Here is an 18,067-nt window from a genome sequence, read left to right on the forward strand (position 1 = left end):
CGCGGTTTCCATGTCGCAGCTATTGAAGTCATGCCACGATTGAACCAAAGAACTTCCAGGTCGTCACCACTGAGTATGAGTCGCCATGAGGCGTGAAAGGAAGAAAGCATGCATATAAGTGCTATATACAACCCCCAAGCATCTCAAAGAAAGAGAAATTAAAAGCAGGATAAGCCTGTGGAAATAACGATGTTCGCTTTTCGGTATGAACGAGAGTCATGAAACAGAATAGGTTAATGAAGAGTAAAGGAAAATTGTTCTGTGATCCTCGAGCCCTTTGAAAACTCCTGCCGCTCGCGGTCGATATCAATAACTGAAAGAAACCCTTGAAGCAAAGTTGAAAGACATCAAACAACAAAAACTCAGACATTCCTATTTCCTCTGGCCTGCCAGGACCCAAAACTGCGCCTGAAAGCCAGTGTTACCATTTTCGTGTTAGTTTTTTTGTTGCTCGGGATATGAATGTTGGTGATTTTCGTTGACTCGTGGCTGCTTTTGTGATTTGTTTGCGCATGTCTCATCGATGGAGCAAGAATGGAAATGAACGATGGGTTTTCTTTTTTGCTGTCTTACTCGGCCGCCGACTCTCTTGGGTCGTCAGCATCCATCATCTCCTCCTCGCGGTTATTTCTGCCAAGGCTTTGCAGCCAATTCTCGGCACTTTGCAATGTGATACCGACGACATTGTTGACTTGAGCCATCATGTCGAGGCCCTCGGTGGCGAAGGCAATCATACGATGTGCTGCTTTGCGTGTGTTCTCGTCTGCATTCTGACCCTCGATGGCCTTGCCATCCTCGCCGCCATCGGCCTTGGTGGCTGACTGCGAGGGGGATGCTGCTTCTGCCGATTGTGTGGCGCATCGCCATCTTTGAGGAATAGAAAGCAATTGTCCCTTGACAATGTTGCGGGCGTTCTCAGGGAGAGCGCCTCCAGCGTAGGTCGAGACAGAATTGACAACAGTTTGGATGGTATGCCAGATATCATCGCACAGAGACTTGATACGTCTTGCAAGCATTTCCGTTGATTGATCACGCTCGTTTCCGGATTTGATTTCAATGGTGATGCCTGCTTCCGTCTCTTTTTCACGCCTAGCTCGGTCTTGTTGTGACACTTCTTGCGACTGGTCGTACTCATGTAGGACCATCTTCAACGCATTCATTACACTCTCAACGTGCTCCGTGGCCGATGAGAGAAGCTTAACGCAATACTGGAGACTTCGAAGGGAAGAATCGCTAAGAGCGACACCAAGAGCAGAAGTCGAAATGAATATCTTGGTTGACCAGCTTCTGTTGATAGGAGGTCTTTCCAAGGCTCTACTTCTTTCTGATCCATGAGGGCTGACTTCTTCCCTATATGAAGGCGGTTTGTTGGCCTGGTACGCTGGTAAGAACTCCTGAGAATCTTGGAGACCAGGCTCCTGGGGGTTACGGTCGATCTCCATATCATCCGAGGTGACTCGGCGACGCTTGCTACCATGAGTAGGATCCATGGCAGGTGAGCTGGGCCTACGGCTATCAAGATAGCGTCTAATACCTCCCTCGACACCGGTGCGTCTGCCGATGTTACTGACGGTACTGGCAACAGGAGAGCCAACATTGCGCTCGACGAGATGGACTCCGTATCTGACAATCCGGGGTGAGAAGTTCTTGGTCGCATTATAAGCGGACAGACTGCCGTTTACTGTGTTTCCGACCCAAGGATGGGCATCGACCAGAAGGTCCAACAACGGCTCAAGGTCCTTGTTTGAAGATGTAGAGGTGCGTGCAGGGCTGGGCTTTGAGGCCGATGGCCGATTCTTGGGTGAACGCGCAAAGTCTGGAATATCAGTCGATGTCGCAATTCACGCGGAGATTGGGCATACACACCAGGATTACCGAGACCAGATAGAGCTTCAGCAGCCAGGCGAACATCAGGATCGTCCATTGACACGCTTGTCGAGCGTTGTGTTCCGTCGTCCAGGCTCATGTTACTAGCTGCGTCGGATTCAATGCTGGTTCGAGGCATGCCCATTTGGTCCATCTCTCTCGCGGCGACAGCATTGGAGAAGGCATTGGGGTGACCAGTCTTCGGAGGAAGGTCGGCGAGGACAGACTTCAGATCGGGAAGGGTGATATCGGCTGGCGCATGGTTCATGTGAAGCTCTTGCTGAGGAACAGAAGGCAGTTTGAGATTGTCTGGGTGGTGAGAATAGGCGTAGCCGGGCGGCGCTTGGCGTTGCGATTCCATTGTTGCACTGACGTCGATGGAGCTCCTGCGCAAGTCGACGACGACTCTGGCAGTAGCTAGCAGAACACGACGGAGGGGATTGGAAGGCGATTGGGAAGCGATGGAGACTCGTCGAATGGGTTCATTGGCATTGGTCGTGTAGGAAGGACGTCGATGGAACTCATCATCTCTGGTCTGCACAACGGGCAACAAATATCACATGCTCCTCTTCCCGTGGCCTTGGCATGACCCGTGTCTTTCACATGCTAAAATTTCGGATCTTTCTCTATCCTTCTCGGGGAAGCCACTCGACGACGAGGTCATAGTTCGACAACCATCGCAGCATTCGTCGATAGCAAAAGTGAGTATTATTAGGCTTCACTGGTATGATATTGCTTGTGATTGCTGAGCTTGCTCGTGCAAGACCGAGTGAAGTGTGTAGTACAGTGTACTGATGAGCATTGGTGCTGTGGGATGCCGCTGCAGGCGTTGATAGATAGCGCCTTGTGAATCCTCCATGTCTCCCATGCACATGCTACCTTCGCTCTGGTTCGTCCACGTCTCACTGCACACATGCCAGCCATCTCGAAGATAACGTTCATTGCGGACTCCACAGCTTGATAGAAGCGAATCCTGCTTGGAGTCTCTGGTCGATATCGAAAGCAGCGGCTTAAACGGTTCCTCGGCTTTCACGTTCAGCTCCTGCAATCACAGTCCGCATGAAAGGCTTGTGAGCTCGTTGAGCATTTATTGTTGCTGTTCCACGCCAAAAAGTGTGAGATAGTCCTCTTTCCGGAACATGTGCGCGCTGTCCACAGCATTGGGTTGTCCTGCATATACATCCGCCTTCCTTTCGAAGAGTAGCTTGACAACATCATCCGAACCCTTGAACACGGCACCGGCGATGGGACTCTGACCTCGGTCGTTCAACACATTCGGGTCCGCACCCTTGTCTAGCAGCATCTTTGTTGTCTCGGCTTGTCCATGGTAAGCTGCTAGCATGAGCAGGGTATCGCCCTTGGAATTTGTGAGGTTTGGCGGAATGCCACTGGAGGGGAATGAAATTAGCATGATTCTCTTGCTGTTGCTATCGATGGTTCGTGGGTCTGCTTCGACTCTTGATCTGACTCTGTCATACAAGCTCTTCGCTATCGTGGCGTAGATTTGGCGTATCGATCTCAGAGCCAGCCCACGAAGTATCTTTCAATTGACTTACGCGCTGACATATTGTGCCAACTCATCCGTCTTGCCTTGTCGTGCAAAGTCAAATAATTTGCCTGCTAGCTCGAGAGCAGCAGGAGGAAGTTCGCTGGCTGAAGTGGGGACGCTGCTGGTCGTGGGCGCGCCATCCGCGGGTTGTTGTGGTAAGCCCATTGTGAAATGTTGTGTTTTTTGTTTGACTGTGATTTCACGTGTTGAATGTTATGTTGTCCAGCAATTGAAGATGGTTGTCTAGATAATACCTACTTTTGTGACCGTGCTTGCCGCGGACTCGAGTGGTAAGCAATGACATCATAGAATCTGGTGGACCATAAATGCAGTGGGTAGCGATATAGAAAGTTACGAGTCAGAAGATGAATGGATGCATATGAGAAACAATGATTTTCCTATCCAGTGACTCCTCGCTAAGTAAATACAGCTAAATCTTTTCCATCCATGTAGTCTACTCCATGCAATGCTTAGACAACGATTCTGTCCAGAGAGTACTTGCCAACACGCATAGACAACTCCTTACCACGAAGACCCCTGCTCTTCTCGACCTGACCAGTGCTTGTCATACGCATCTTACTGGCGGGCCCTTGGGCCTTGTAGCCCAGAGGAAGAACAGGATCCACAGCAAGAGGAGTCTCTTCGAAACCAGGCGTCTTGATGGGGTCGACCTTCTTGATCGTCGTCTGTTTCTGAGAAGCTTGAACTGTGTTGCTGAAACGCTCAAAGTCGTTCAAGAAGACACCAAAGCTACAAGCCTCGATACATGTCTCGAGAGCAGCACTAGTCTCCGCTCCGAGTGTCTCGAGCATATCATCAGTTTGGAGTTCTGGGTCTCCACTGAGACCAACAAGCCAGCCAGATGTGCCAATAGAGTCAATGGCACAGTTGAGAAGGTTGCTGATGATAGCGATTGAGTGGTCGCTGGGTGAGCCTGCGTCTTCGGGCCTGTTGGCAATTTCAACATCGGTGTAACGAGATGTCCAACCGCCGTCTGCGAGTTCAATACGAAGGATCTGAATGAAGAACACAACCTCGCGGGGTGCAAGGTGAGTGCGGAGTGTCTCGACAATGCTGCGGGAGGGGAATGAATGCAGACGAGTAAAAACTGTGCGGAATGAGGCGCTGCGGACACTTAGACCATTATCAAGAGCTGACAAGGCAAACTCGAGATCGGCTTCTGCGGCTTCAGACTCGACTTGGATTTCAGTCTCCAATTCGTTGCTAGCATCTTCACTCTTGCTGGTGATGAGCTTAGCGACTGCAGCGGGGCTTGGTCCTTGGAGAGACTTGACAAGAGACGCCAGAGCGACGATGACTTCCTCGAGGTCCAGATATACGGGCCAGCTCAACCACTCGTGCATGACATGCATCTCTGGGTCAAGTTCGTTCACTGCCCTCATGATGTCGCCAGGACGAACTCTTGAAGCCGTAGACTGTATAGCGCCTGTCTCACGCAAGGCCCTCTCCACTTCCATGGCGGAAATGTATCCAGTAGTGGCAAGCCATCTGAAGATGTTCGCTGTAAAGAAGTTCATAGAGATAGAACTCTGCTCGTCCCTGGTTGTGTCGTTCCAAGCAAACATTTTGCTGAGGAGGTAAACCGCTTTGCGCCTTTCGGTTTTCTGAACCAGGAACCGAGCGTCTCTTACAGGCCACATCCTGTTATCCTCACCATCCTGCTCTTCTGAACTGGGGGCCGATGGTTTGTGTTGTTTGGGTGTGGAAGCCAATTCGAGCTCGGCTGCGAGGAAACGCTCAAGTGCGGCTACATCGGAGTCGACCAGAGAGTCGACGGTCTCTTTCCAGCTCTGCCATTCCTGAGAGGATAGTTCGGAGTTTGGAGCAGCAACAAGTGCTTTCTTTGAACCCTTGCCGAGAGAGTTGATGAGAAGACTAGTGTTGGCTTTTGACTTCTTGTAGGCGGTCGCCGAGAGGTTGATCTGCAAGCCAACAAGGGCGTTTCCAGAGATGGCTACCGCGAGGCCGAGGTCAGTAAAGAAAGTGACAAAGTTCAGGGATCCCTCAGTAGCGCCATCGGTTCTCTTTCTCTTGTCGCCAGCTGACTCCAGAGGATCACTCTCGAGAGACAAGGCAGCCTGCAAGGAGCTGTACTTGGTGTCGTAGATAGCACAGGAGGTAGATTCAGCAGCAAGGACAAGGGCGGCAGAAATGCGGACGAAGCTTTGGTGAGCCTGTGTATGAGGAGTAAGAACGGAAAGCACTCGGGGGACGGTGCCAGAAAGGTCGTAAGTGGTGATGATACCGGAAAGCATCTGGTGCAATTTGCCAGCTGATGATTGCAGGGAAAAGGTAGCCTTGTCTGAAGAAGGCGTGGTTGGTAGCTCGTAGCTGAAAAGATGACGGAGACCTTGGTGAGCACTAGTGATTAAGTCTTTTGATCTAGAAGGCAAAGAAAAGAGGTTGAAGCGGCGGATGTTCTGATCGTCGACGGTGACCAAAGCCAGAAGTGGCATGTTGAGCTCGGTCGAATTGTCCAAACTGACAGCACCTCCGATCAAGGCCAAAGCGTCCTCTCTGCTCTTGAGCAGACCCTTCTTAGCTGAAGTCACATCAGTGACGGTAGCATATTCGACCTTGACGGACGAAGACACGGCGTCAGAGTCGGCCATGACTATAGTCTGAGCAGCATCTGCATCCCATCTCTTCTGCTGAAGGTCGCCAGCGATACACTCGACACTTCCATCGGCGTAGGTGACAGCGATGTCCAGAGCAAGTCCAAGAGTCTCGTTATCCGAGTGTGAAGCAAGAGCGTGGACGGCGAAGACTGTGCTGGTCGAGGTGGGCAGTTGGTAGCTTGTCTTGACTTGCTGGTCGGCAGAAAGGTCGGTCGAGTCGGCGATTGTGTCCTCGGTGAAGCAAACGACCTCGGTCTTCTTTCCAGTTGTGTGACCAAGAACAGCGTATGTTACTCTCTGTGCGGCTTTGCGCCCCGTAATCTTGCGGTAGATGGAGCATGGCGCACAAAGAAGACGAGTCTGAGGAGGAAGAGCATACGACGTTACCAGGCGCGGATTACGCACCTGTGGAAGAGAGTTAGCGGCATGACCCAAGCGAGTTCCTCTGGTATGCGACATACATTGTAGATGGTGATGCTGTCTCCGTCGACACTTGCGACAATCTCAGGTCTCTTTCTCCATTTTTGGGCGCGGAGTCCGAATACAGGGGCGGCAAAGGTTGTTCCGACAGTGGAATCGAAGGGTTTGGGAAGGGAGGCGAGAGTAAAGGGAGCCTCGATGGCAGCTCCGTCAGCCATTTGTGTGATGTAGCGCGAACAAATTCCTTATGGCGACAAGGTGTTTCTACTACTTTTGCTTGTCAAGAAAATTGAAGATTCATGCCAAGCTCGGTGCTAGTCTGCTCCGCTCTCGGACATAACACCAGCGTTGCATGGTTAAGCCCGAAATGGCAGGCGCGACACGCATCGGGCAGACGCGTCGTTCTCAAGTCGAGACTCTGGTGACGATTGTGCAGTGAGCGACATTAGCCAGTACACAACACGCACCTCTTCCAACCCCTCTCATATGACCATCGGCGTCATGGGTGATGGTCAGAACAAGAGTGTGCATCCCTTCTTCAAAAAGCCCCAAGGTACAACTTCACTGTACCATTTCCACACAACTTTACTTTTCTCACTCATCTGCAGTGCCTGCTCCCCAATCCTTACCCGAGATTGCGCACTCAATTCTACCTGGAGATACCTCACCTGGAGCCGATCCTTCCACGTCACAACCCGAAGCCTCACTGGTGTCCGAGACAGGCAATGGCAGGAAGACTCGCCCCAGAAAGGCCAAGGAGAAGCCGGAGCCTGCATCGAACCTCGAGTCCATCGAGGCTACGACATCTACACGCCGCAAGAGACGCAAGCTGAGCCTTCCCGATCATGTCGCTATCTCTGATCGAGGCTCCGAAGACATGGTGCCTCAGCCTTCAAGCCCGACTTCACTCCCATCATCACATCCTGCCAACAGTCAGTCCGACGACACATGCCACAACACGAGTCAGCAGCTTGAATCGAATCCTAGCCATCAGAGCACCCCAAAGAGCACGACGCCGAGGAAGATGTTGAAACTGAGCACTGGTGGTACTCTGGTCTCTCCTTCCGCTAAGCCGTTACCAGCCAAAGAAGATGTTCCAACCAAAAAGTCATCAAAACGTGGAAGACCGAAGAAAGAGAAGCAAACGCTTGTCGTGGCATTAAAATACTCCTCTGACGAGGATCTGGGACAACGCATAGCGCGTATCCTTGATGGCTCTGAGACCTTCTGTCTTCCGAAGCCTGTTTCAATGGCCCCACCACCCAAGCCAAAGGCCCCCAAACCGGATCCTTCGAAACCAACACATCCATTCTTTTCTGGGAAGCCGAAAGACACCCCCCAACCTCCTGCTGCTTCCCTGAAAAAATTCCTAGATCCAAAGGTCAGTCATATACTTAGCCCGCGGAGGCCTTCGGCTGTGACCCCTGGCAAGTTGCGAGCACAAGCACGAGAAAATGGCTCAAGGACGGTGAGCGAATCGGCAAGCTTCCCGCAGTTCGGTTCGAACAGAGATCGTAACGTTATCAAACAACCAGGTATGGTCGAAGCACCCTTTCCATCAAAAGGCAATGCTCACGTACGGGGTGAGTTTTATTACCACCCAGGCCGGTTTCAACGAGACATGTCAGTCCCTGTGCCTCGTTCGACTCGCAAAATGAAGTACAAAATACCCCTCCTGGACCCATCTGAGAGTGCGCTTACTCATGTGGAACGCGGTCTTGATTTCCATCAAAAGGACACACCAAGACCAGATGGGTTTCACAATCCTCCTGCTTCGCTACGCGTTCCCACACGCCATCTCGTTCCTGGTTCTCGGGCTCAGAAGTGGATAAGCAACGAGCTTCACGCTCAACCTCTAGTGGATGAGCTCGAATCAATATCGGGATCTCATCACCATCATTCACATCCAGCTTGCGAGGATCTCTTTCATGGGATGTCAGATAACCTCACACCTTTCGATCAAGGACGATCAGAAGTGCAAGCCTGGGCTCAGAAATACTCACCTCGGCTTGCGGCCCAGGTTTTGCAACTTGGAAAAGAAGCTACATATCTAAGGGACTGGATGAAGGCTTTGACAATCAGTGCAGTCGAAACAGTCGGCTCTCATGTCCCCAAGCACGACAAGGCGGACCGTGAACGAGGACCGAAGAAAAAACGCCGTAAGAAGGCTGCAGAGTTGGATGATTTCATTGTTAACGACGATGACTTCTACAATGACGCAGAAGAACTCGTTGAGTTGAATCGCACCTTGCCTTTGAGAGTAGGCCAGAAGCCATCTCTTGTGCGTGACATCGACTTCGGCAACCAGTCCAATCGCTCACAAATCATGAATTCGGTCATTTTGAGTGGGCCTTCCGGCAGCGGAAAGACTGCCATGGTTCATGCTGCCGCAAAGGAGTTGGGTTTCGAGATATTCGAGATCAACCCGGGTTCACGCAGAAGTGGTAAAGACGTGCTCGACAAGATTGGGGACATGGTAGAGAACCATCTCGTGCAGAATATTTCTGGTGACACCGGCAACACATCCGCTGATGAAGATGCTGGACGACTTTCAGATGCTTTTAACAAAGACCTCGAATCAGGTCGCCAAGGTACCATGAAATCATTCTTTACGTCGAAACCAAAATCAGTTTCACAACCCAAGAAGCAAGAAAAGAAACCGAAACTGAGCGTCGATCAGGTTCAGAAGGTGTTGTCATCTTCGAAGCCATCACGAGGACAAAAGCAGTCCCTCATATTACTTGAAGAAGTCGACATCATGTTTGAGGAAGACAAGAACTTCTGGTCCACCATCTTTACCTTGCTTCAAAACTCGAAGCGACCGATCATTATGACCTGCAATGATGAGGACCTTGTACCCCTCCAAGCTATCACATGTCAAGGAATTTTACGTTTGTCAGCTACGCCTGCAGAGATTGCTGTAGATTACATGCTCTTGTTGGCAGCTCGAGAGGGTCATTTACTGTACCGTGACGCGGTATCGACGCTCTATGATGCCAAAAGTCATGATCTACGTGCAAGTATTGCCGAATTGCAGCTATGGTGTCAGATGGGAGTTGGGGATCCTCGCGGAGGACTGAGTTGGATTTTCCCAAGATGGCCAACTGGAACAGGACTCGACGAATACGGTCAACCCATCAGAGTCTTCAGCGAGAACACATATCAAGCAGGTATGGGATTTGTGGCTCATGAAACAGATTTTTCTCTACAAGACACCCAGGGCGATGAACTGCTCAAGGAGATGTGGGAAGGCTGGGAGATTGATCCACGCGAACAGCTGTTTTCAGATATCACAAGCGACCAGCTTTCTTCACAGGATCCGCAATTACGCATGGCCGCACTCAAAGAATACTCAAGCATATCTGACAGTCTCGGGGATATGGACGTGTTCTGCCGTGTCGGTCTTCCTGGCATGCAAGATGTTCAAATAGATGCGACGCAGCCTGAACTGCCTCAAAAGACACGCCTGAGCTACATCCATGGCATGGCACTACTTCAGACTCCCGAGGTCCTCGACTACAGCACTATCGATACTCAGCTTGCGGTGTCCGGCTCTCGTCTCATCCGTAAAGTTTTCTCGAATCATCTACACCCTTCACCTACGAGCCTCATAAACCAGGTGATCGAGTCAAAATCGCCAAGCTGCACGTCACGCCGGCTCACTCGTGCAGACATCTCGTCAGCGTTCGACACAGTTGCTACCATGATCACTACTCCGACAAGCGGTCCGCCAAGTCTTGCTTACTCCGTGTTCGATGGTCCCCTCAATACTGTGGTCACTGATGTAGCCCCCTACGTGCGAAGCATTGCAGCCTACGACCTCGCCCTCGAAACACATCGTGGGAAGCTACAGGGTAGTAGTCAAGGTTCGGCAAGTGGCGCTGGAAGCAAACGTGCTCGGACAACCCGAGCTGCTCGCAGCGCTCTTGAAGGTGGAAAACGACAGCTGACCCGCCGAGAACGGTGGTTTGACCCCAACTTCGATCTTGGTCTCGCTTTGCAAACAGCTGGCGACTGGCCTCGCGTCGAGGCCGCTCTTGCAGAGACTCGACTGCACAGTCCTGATCTCGATATTCATATGCAAATGGAGTAATGCATAAAATGACCGATACTTGCCAGCAGAGGTGCATAGTTAGCTTACCATGATACGGGGCTTACATGCACACGTTTTTGCAATGGTCGTTGCAGATGATGATGCTTTCTTGATACATAACTAGCTGAGAGCACATTTAAGAATCTGATATCATTTGCTAATTAATATAATACCTATGGCTCCAGATACAGCATCTCCTCATCGCTTTCCTGTAGCGGCCAGTCTTGTGCTCGCTTCTCTTGATTAATTTATTCTGTCGATGTACAGTAAGCAGCGAACTACTCGGTGCTGTCTTGGGAAAGTCCGAAGCTCGTGCGATTGAGGAAAGAGCTTCTGCGGACGACGGTCTCAGTGATTCGCTCCTCCCAGATTTCGGGCTAACAAACATCTCGCTTTCTGTCAACTCTCCTCGCCAGACCATCAGTTTCTAGACACACTTCATATTCAGCGGATCATCGTTCCATTCATCTTTGACATCAGCAAATAATCAACATTATGCCTGAACCCCATCGACAATCGGCTCCGGAGGCATTGCCAGTCTCCACTCTTGAAACCCTCTCATCAGCATCGTCTTCCTCCGCAACCCTGATACCGACTACACCAACCACATCCACCGCCCCGACCACGTTCGTCTTCCCAACTACGTCGATCAGACCAGGATTCAAGGACGAGCCCAGCGAACACCCACCACAAGGGCCTCCTCCGTGGTTCTGCGCAGTTTTGTATTTCCTGCAATACATATCCTTCAACTTGATTTGGTACTTCGTCAACCTGCACGGCCTTTCTATGCGTACTTCAAGAGAGTGGGCCATATGCGGTTTGACCAGTGGGCTCATCACATCGCCCATGATCTATTCTGGCTTCCGGACTGTTCGGTGGATCAGCGACTACATTGGCAATTGTCTGAACAAAAGTACTCGTACAGCCAGGGTCATTGCTGCAATTGGAGCGTTGTATGGGATCGTCGTTGTCGGTCTTGTCTTCAGGACTACAGGCGTAATGGCTGAAGTGGTTTCGCAAAACTGTATCTTCGTCGCCCAAACGGGTATTTTACCTGGCGCGTCCTTAGCTCTCGTATTCTGTCAGCTTCATCGCACCGGCTGTCAGCTCCATCACACCAGAACTCATCGCACTGAATTGTCTGATCGAGGAATGCCACATGTCGACGGTGTGGAGATGGTAATTACACCCATCCAGAAGTCACAAGAGCAACCAGGCGAGAGACTCTTTGGCATGGACGCCTCACCAGGCGCCGGACTCCTACTCTCGACAGCAGTATACCTCATTGCCTTCCTCAGTGCCTACACTCTGAGCCTCCAAATCATACTGACGTCTGATGATGTCGACACTTCTGAACACGACGACGCCGTTGTATTCCTCTTCCTCTTCCTCTTCGATCTCCTCGCCGTTTTTCCTTGCCTTGGCTTCTCGCTTGGAACGTCAGTACAGTGTTTGAGCAACGTCTTCTTTGGCAAGCCCTTTGATTTTCGCTGTATTGTTGGAGGATTCTTGGGGATGCCTGTGGCGGTTGCTGGGATGCTGCTCTCGGGTGCGAGTAAGGAGATGCAGTCTATGGAGTGGTGGCTTTTGGTACAAGCGGCTGTATTGCCTGGGGCGTTTGTTACATCGGTTGTTGGTTTGGTTTGCGGTAGAGTTCGGTCAAAGCATCGCATTGAAGTGGACGATGGTGATAAAGATTGGCCGCTGAAGAGTCTAGTTTGATTGAAGCATGGAAGGGGGAGGATAGAGCTATGCTCGCAAGCCAGTCATTGGGCTGTCGCACTGCACGAATAGGCAGGAGATATGAATAGGCATCCAGGGATGAGATTCGTGGTGTTATAGAACAAGGCGCCTTCATTCTCGATTTGAGCATTCTGCTATTATGAAAGACATTCTACGTCCAACTCAGATGCTGCAAATCTCATTCTGCAACTTGTACGTCATCTTGCTCAAAACATCGAAAGCCACGAGGAACTTGCAACCAAGCTCCAGTCATGAGGTCGCGGACCGCTATCAGATACCGAGGATGACTTCTCAGCTCTGTTCAATCGACGTTTTGTCTATACTTCCTAATGTCATCCACATTCTGTCACCGATGGCTACCTTGTTTCTTGGTTCTAAAAGTGGTGTCCTCATCATCGGTCTCGTTTCTCAGCTGACTGACACCTTCCTGCATCTGTGTGTGAACAAAGATTCAGTTTTGCATGGGAGTCGTTGCTCCACTAGGCGAACATCTGATCGGGATCGTCTCATGTCGCCAGTTTGCTCAGTCCTCGGCCTGGATACTCGACAATCAACCCCGTTGAGCCATCGAATGCATGAACTCGAGTGCTTGACTGAAGGCACGGTGGTTTTCTTGCAAGCTGTGGGAGACGGGGGAAAGTAAAGAACATCAGCTTGTTTTGGTGATGATCCGAGTATACAGTGTCCGCTAATAAACGCAGACTGTACGCTTCTGATGTGCACAGCCAAAACCCAGTCTTGCCCAGATATATTGTGCGTCATCTTGCTCAAAGCGTTTGGAAGCCACGAGGGAGGATGGTTTGGCCAAGCTGCCGTCCTGTGCTCGCTCCTTCTGTCTTCTTCACAATACTCAGTCTGCTGGACTTGCTTCCTTTGCTCAATCAACACCATTTTGCTCGACGATGAGCAACCACTCGGATGATTCCGATCGCGAGAGCGTACCGGCTCCTAATCAGATTTTGCCATCAGTAAAGCCGGAGCAGCCTGTCGTCAACCCCTATACCATCAGTTCCAAAGACATGTCAATCATTTATGTCGCCGTTCAGATCCTGTCTCGGGCTGGTGTATCTTGACCTCTTCTGTCCCGACACATCATCCATTCTCGCTTATTTGTCTGAGGAAGCCTGCGGTTTTCTTCACCTTGTCGCTTACGTTGTTTTCGCTGGTATCAACGCCTCCACTTTTGGGAAAGACAATACACAAAGACCTCCAGGTGACTCAGCCTCAGAGGAAATTCGTGCTGGAATTGGTGCTATGCTTGGCATTGCCATTGCCGTATTGCTTGCAGCTCTAACCCACGCGCTCGATGAGAAAGGCTGGATATACCAAATATTCTGGCTCCAGCTTCTTGCTGCACCTTGTACCTGTCTTGCTAGATCTTCTTCATGCTTTGAAAATATGACAGAAGACAAGCAAATAGTGGTTGTTCAGGTTGCTGGTCATAACATGGCTAACCTCTTACTATGGTTCCACCTCGAAAACAAACCAGTCGCACTTGAGAACGATCTATATCCTCTGATCGAGCCGAAATGGTTCGGTTGGGGAGTTGCCATCTGTTTTCTCCTTGGTGTCAGCATTGGCCTTTTCTTTGTAGTCTCTGGTTTTATCATCGAGAAACATATGTCTGACAACCAAAGAGCACTCTTTCTCATTGCTTTCGGATCTCTCGGCGGTATGTCTGTCATGTGGCTCATGGCTAAACTTTTCGATTACTTTGTGCACACGACCATCTTGCACAAACTGCTTTTGATTGAGATTGGGGCCCTTCCTGGTGCATACTTCATTGGAACCTCCGGTTGGCTGCTCAAGGCTCTCAAGACTTCTCCAGAGTATTCAGCGGTCAATCCAGCCGAGCCATCAGTTGTTTGAGGTCGGACATACTATTGGGATGATTATTTGCAGATTCAGGGGATCCTCCTGCCAGACTAGGTTAGAAGGAAGAAGACATCATGAGTTGCCTCAATACTCCGCAGTCAACTTATAGAGAACCCCTGGCAATTTATGATGCTTTCTGCCCTCCCCTTATGCTAACATCTGTCACTTCCAGCCATCTCCTGCGGCCACGCCTGGAGTAGTCTGGCTTGTGAAGATGCACAATGTTTAATAGATCGGTATGATCATCCGCAGAGAGGCGCTAATTACCACGCTCTCAACGGAGGCTGCCTCTGAAAATGTCACGATCGTGCAATCCTATAGCTATACGGGTGACAGAGTTTAGCACACGGGAAGGCAGGGGTTCATTACATTTTTCTTGTTGGTTTTGCTGTCCTTCCGTATTTCCAGACACCATGGCTTACGTACACGTGCGCGATGTTGCTCAAAACTTGACGAATGAGTCAAGTGCCAACAGGCAATCGCCTCTAACAGCAGCAGGAGTCATCCCTTAGCTCTTTCCAGTTGAACATTGCCATGAAGCCTGACAACCAGCTCTCGTTGTCACCTCTCAACATCAAACCTCCAACATCGAACACTTTCAACATCGAATACTTCCAGCATCAAACATGACATGCCATCAGGCACCCAACATGACCTATCATCCGGCCCCGACCGTGACCTATCACCAGGCACCTAACGCACCAACCGTGACATATCATCTAACGCCAAACACTACATACCATCAGGCGTCGACTACTGCGGACGTCCCTTCAACTCCACCAACTCCGCCTGTAGACCAAGCAAAAGCCAAAGAAAATGCCATCATGTTGGCCGCAGCATATGCTTTGTGCACCATCCTCCTGGCATGTCTCGATATGGGCGGTCTATCTCCAACTGCTGACCTAGATATCGCCGCTCGCTGGATCGGCAGCCTCATCCTTCTCATCGCATGCCTGGTGCTACTTGTATTCGGTCTCGAAGCTCTCGGATCAGTGTTCCAGTCAGACGACCATTGTACTGGAGATTCTGGAAGACAGCGAGCCCATATCGGTGCCATAATAGGCGTGTATGCCAACATCCTATTGGCCGCTCTCTCAGGCTGCCTAGACAACAAAGGCTTCATCTACCAGATCTTTTGGTGCCAAACACTCGCACTGCCTGCCGCCTTCATCGTATCCAAATACCTGGGAGGAAAGATGGACCACAAAGAGGAGATGTTGTTGAAGTTCTGCGCTTATGGACTGGTGAACATGATGCTCTGGCTCGACCTCCAGAACCTCCCTCTACCATTGAATCACGACAGTTCTGAACTCAGTCCATTCTTTGCTTGGATGGGTTGGATTGCAGGTTTCGTCCTCCTACTCGCCACTAGTGCCTGCCTCCTTTTCGCCAACGTCGATTACATCGTCAAGGTCCGTCTTGCAGATAACCCCTCTGGCAGGATTCTGACGATTTTGGGAGCAATGATCGGAGTCGGTATCATGGTGCTTGGAGTCATGGCACCTTTCGAGATGCTCTTCCACGTCTTGGAAGGCAAGCACTGGATGTATCAGATTCTGTGGGCTGTGGTTAGACATCATACCCATACCCATACCCATCACTACAGTTGGAACCGAGTACAGAACAAAACAAGGAGGATCAAAATGCAATCAATTTGATCAAGGACGCAACCCCTAGCCCTCACTTTCCATCTTGATATCATCTGTTCATGAAACCTTCGTGTCATGTGCTCATGAGAAAGCTTCTGTCGTATGCTCGTGAAACAACTTCTGTCGCATGCTCATAAGACTTTTTCCTCCCCATTCCTTCCCTTCAAATTCTAAACTTGGGTAGAAGTTGCGTCAACTGCACAGCCGATCTTCTTCATAGTGACCGTAATCATGGAAGCTTCTTCGTAGCTCGTGGCAGCCCAGGTGGATTGAACAGCTGTATGAGTGGTACTGACAGGCTCAAACGAGATACCAGTCACAGTAGGCAGAGTGATCGTAGGCACATCCACATCACCGGTGCTCTCAGGGGCGTGGTTGATCCCCACAGTCGAAGGAGCAGGAGCAACATCATCAGTGATAATGCCAGCAGCTCCTGTGTTGTCGTTCGAGGTGGCGGAGATGGATGTGCTCAGAGGTTGGTAGGAGAAACTGTAGTGTGGAGTGGTGGTGGTGGTGTTGAGATTGCAGGTGCCGAAATCGGGTTGGCAGTTGGAGTTGCAGTAGCTCGAGTTGGAACCGCAGTAGCCGTATTCGCTATCACGGGGATATGTCAGTTGTGGAATCTTGTAGAGAATGGATGGAGATGCTTACCTGCAGCAGAGGCCTGTAGGGCAGGCGCCGATACCAAGACCGCAGGCACCTAGAGCGCTGCTGGTGGTATTGTTGTTGGCCACGGCACGGAAGGTTGGGTGGATGGCGAGGGTGTAGGATGTAGTTTGGTTTGGGAACGAAGAGGTGGGCATAGCAGGTTTGATGATCGTGTTGTGTGAGAAAGTCGGATGGATGTCGAGTGTGATTGATGGGAAGTCGACAGAGTAAGGCATGGCGGCGCAGAGGCTGGCGCCCAACACGATGGTTTTGATCCGTAAGGGTATTAGTTGATGGTACAAGCAGTGTGGTACTGTATTCAAAATGCTTACCATGTTGAACATGTTTGGTTAAGTGTTTGTGTGGTAGGTTTGAAGAGGAATCTGTTTGCGCAAGCGAAGCTGAAAGTTGAAAAGTTTGGTGTTGATAAACAACACGGTGCGTTGTCTTGACGCTGAACAATAGCACAGCTGACAATGTCTTGCATCTGACTCGAGACACAACCCTGATTTTGTGCAGGTGCTGTCTTTCTGATTGTCTTTTGTTTTCACATGTCTTGACCTAGACTCAGAGACAATGGTTGTTACTTCACAAACCAATCGTAGTTCATGCTGCTTCACATAGATTAAATCTGCAAATCGATATGTCTACACCTGCCCAATGGTATCCGATGTGTTCGACAGGCCATTTGAAATGCATCTTGCATCGAGGTGCCGATTGGGATACCTCGAGAAGTTGGCAAGAACTTGAGACTGGGGTCACCCTGATCACCTCGAGTGATCATTTTCACGTACGACAAGATGCCTTCGTATACAGAGATATTGAGCGGACGATATTTCATAGTCGGTGACATGTCGCTTGCATGTCTGAAGGCGAACAAACGTGGCCTGCTGACTGTGGTGAGCTTTTTCCGTCATGATGTTGGCTGAGAAAGTGCGAAAATGACCAACGGCAGAAAAGCCAGAGCTCGAGAACTTATCTTGCCGTCATGACGTACCTACTCATAATACTTTCTTCCTCATCACGTTCTGAGCTCGTTGTGACTTGAAATAAAGGATACAAACCCAGAACAAGATCAAGCTCTCATATGCTGCGATGCTGTCGTAGAAAGCTTTCCGAAAATGCCACGACCTCCGGTGAGACGCCGCCACACTGGACGTTGTTCACACATGCAAACCGATCCTGCATTTTGGTGACTCTCTTGTCAACATGAAAATTGATATAGCAGCAGTGAACAGTGAGGAAGTGCTGTGTTCTGAGGAGAAGATGGTGATGTTTACCAAAGAGATGTCAATTTCCAAAGCGGCTCCACATGCATCGGGATTCGGCCGAAATGTACCCAAGTACAATAATGCGGCACATTATGCACGATCGATAAGTGCGACGTTTACAAACATGACGAATGGCACACCAACGTCTATAACGGTAATTGATAGAAGCTTGGAGAGATATTTGGTTACGAGCATTGACAAGCGTTATACAGGGGGAAAGTGAGGAGATGGACTTGTTTGTTGATGCCATTTCTCTCGGAGAGGGCGGGTGTCTGGATCTCGCGTTCGAAAGTCCCTCCTTTGTGCAAACATGG

At 50.3% G+C, this 18,067-nt stretch overlaps 7 protein-coding genes across 7 annotated transcripts; 3 read left to right on the forward strand and 4 right to left on the reverse strand.

The window, feature by feature from the left end:
- Positions 1–569: 569 nt before the first annotated feature.
- M438DRAFT_264695 (transcription factor Opi1) lies at positions 570–2,005 on the reverse strand (the record flags this gene model as incomplete). The annotated part of the gene is made up of 2 exons (XM_029899965.1): positions 570–1,816; positions 1,867–2,005. 2 exons carry the CDS (start codon positions 2,003–2,005, stop codon positions 570–572), a joined length of 1,386 nt encoding a protein of 461 aa, XP_029764648.1.
- A 558-nt stretch (positions 2,006–2,563) lies between these two features.
- On the reverse strand, positions 2,564–3,644 carry M438DRAFT_342053 (ankyrin). Its single transcript, XM_029904658.1, has 2 exons — positions 3,423–3,644; positions 2,564–3,254 (listed from the first exon to the last, which is right to left on the reverse strand). The coding sequence occupies exons 1-2, from the start codon at positions 3,578–3,580 to the stop codon at positions 2,954–2,956; spliced, it is 459 nt and encodes a 152-aa protein (XP_029764649.1). The 5' UTR covers positions 3,581–3,644; the 3' UTR covers positions 2,564–2,953.
- An 86-nt stretch (positions 3,645–3,730) lies between these two features.
- M438DRAFT_288775 (uncharacterized protein) lies at positions 3,731–6,739 on the reverse strand. The gene is made up of 2 exons (XM_029901667.1): positions 6,516–6,739; positions 3,731–6,459 (listed from the first exon to the last, which is right to left on the reverse strand). The coding sequence occupies exons 1-2, from the start codon at positions 6,690–6,692 to the stop codon at positions 3,886–3,888; spliced, it is 2,751 nt and encodes a 916-aa protein (XP_029764650.1). The 5' UTR covers positions 6,693–6,739; the 3' UTR covers positions 3,731–3,885.
- A 221-nt stretch (positions 6,740–6,960) lies between these two features.
- On the forward strand, positions 6,961–10,567 carry M438DRAFT_351724 (P-loop containing nucleoside triphosphate hydrolase protein; the record flags this gene model as incomplete). The annotated part of the gene is made up of 2 exons (XM_029906741.1): positions 6,961–7,027; positions 7,083–10,567. The coding sequence occupies 2 exons, from the start codon at positions 6,961–6,963 to the stop codon at positions 10,565–10,567; spliced, it is 3,552 nt and encodes a 1,183-aa protein (XP_029764651.1).
- A 2,645-nt stretch (positions 10,568–13,212) lies between these two features.
- M438DRAFT_331375 (uncharacterized protein) lies at positions 13,213–14,179 on the forward strand (the record flags this gene model as incomplete). The annotated part of the gene is made up of 2 exons (XM_029903398.1): positions 13,213–13,374; positions 13,430–14,179. The coding sequence occupies 2 exons, from the start codon at positions 13,213–13,215 to the stop codon at positions 14,177–14,179; spliced, it is 912 nt and encodes a 303-aa protein (XP_029764652.1).
- Positions 14,180–14,566: 387 nt separating this feature from the next.
- M438DRAFT_84590 (uncharacterized protein) lies at positions 14,567–16,162 on the forward strand. Its single transcript, XM_029910353.1, has one exon. It carries the CDS (start codon positions 14,812–14,814, stop codon positions 15,841–15,843), a length of 1,032 nt encoding a protein of 343 aa, XP_029764653.1. The 5' UTR covers positions 14,567–14,811; the 3' UTR covers positions 15,844–16,162.
- M438DRAFT_331377 (uncharacterized protein) lies at positions 16,005–16,718 on the reverse strand (the record flags this gene model as incomplete). Its single annotated transcript, XM_029903399.1, has 2 exons — positions 16,005–16,428; positions 16,486–16,718. The coding sequence occupies 2 exons, from the start codon at positions 16,716–16,718 to the stop codon at positions 16,005–16,007; spliced, it is 657 nt and encodes a 218-aa protein (XP_029764654.1).
- Positions 16,719–18,067: the final 1,349 nt, after the last annotated feature.

This window comes from Aureobasidium pullulans (genome assembly GCF_000721785.1).
Source record: "Aureobasidium pullulans EXF-150 unplaced genomic scaffold scaffold_2, whole genome shotgun sequence".
In the NCBI taxonomy this organism is placed as follows: Eukaryota; Fungi; Ascomycota; class Dothideomycetes; order Dothideales; family Saccotheciaceae; genus Aureobasidium; species Aureobasidium pullulans.

Excerpts from the sequence above, each read along its gene's own strand:
- M438DRAFT_84590 (XM_029910353.1), top strand. The coding sequence starts at position 14,812 with ATGACATGCCATCAGGCACCCAACATGACCTATCATCCGGCCCCGACC.
- M438DRAFT_342053 (XM_029904658.1), bottom strand. The coding sequence starts at position 3,580 with ATGGGCTTACCACAACAACCCGCGGATGGCGCGCCCACGACCAGCAGC. Across the intron at positions 3,255-3,422 it reads TTGGCACAATATGTCAGCGC|TGGCATTCCGCCAAACCTCA; the intron begins GTAAGTCAATTG and ends ATTCCCCTCCAG.
- M438DRAFT_288775 (XM_029901667.1), bottom strand. The coding sequence starts at position 6,692 with ATGGCTGACGGAGCTGCCATCGAGGCTCCCTTTACTCTCGCCTCCCTT. Across the intron at positions 6,460-6,515 it reads ACAGCATCACCATCTACAAT|GTGCGTAATCCGCGCCTGGT; the intron begins GTATGTCGCATA and ends TCTCTTCCACAG.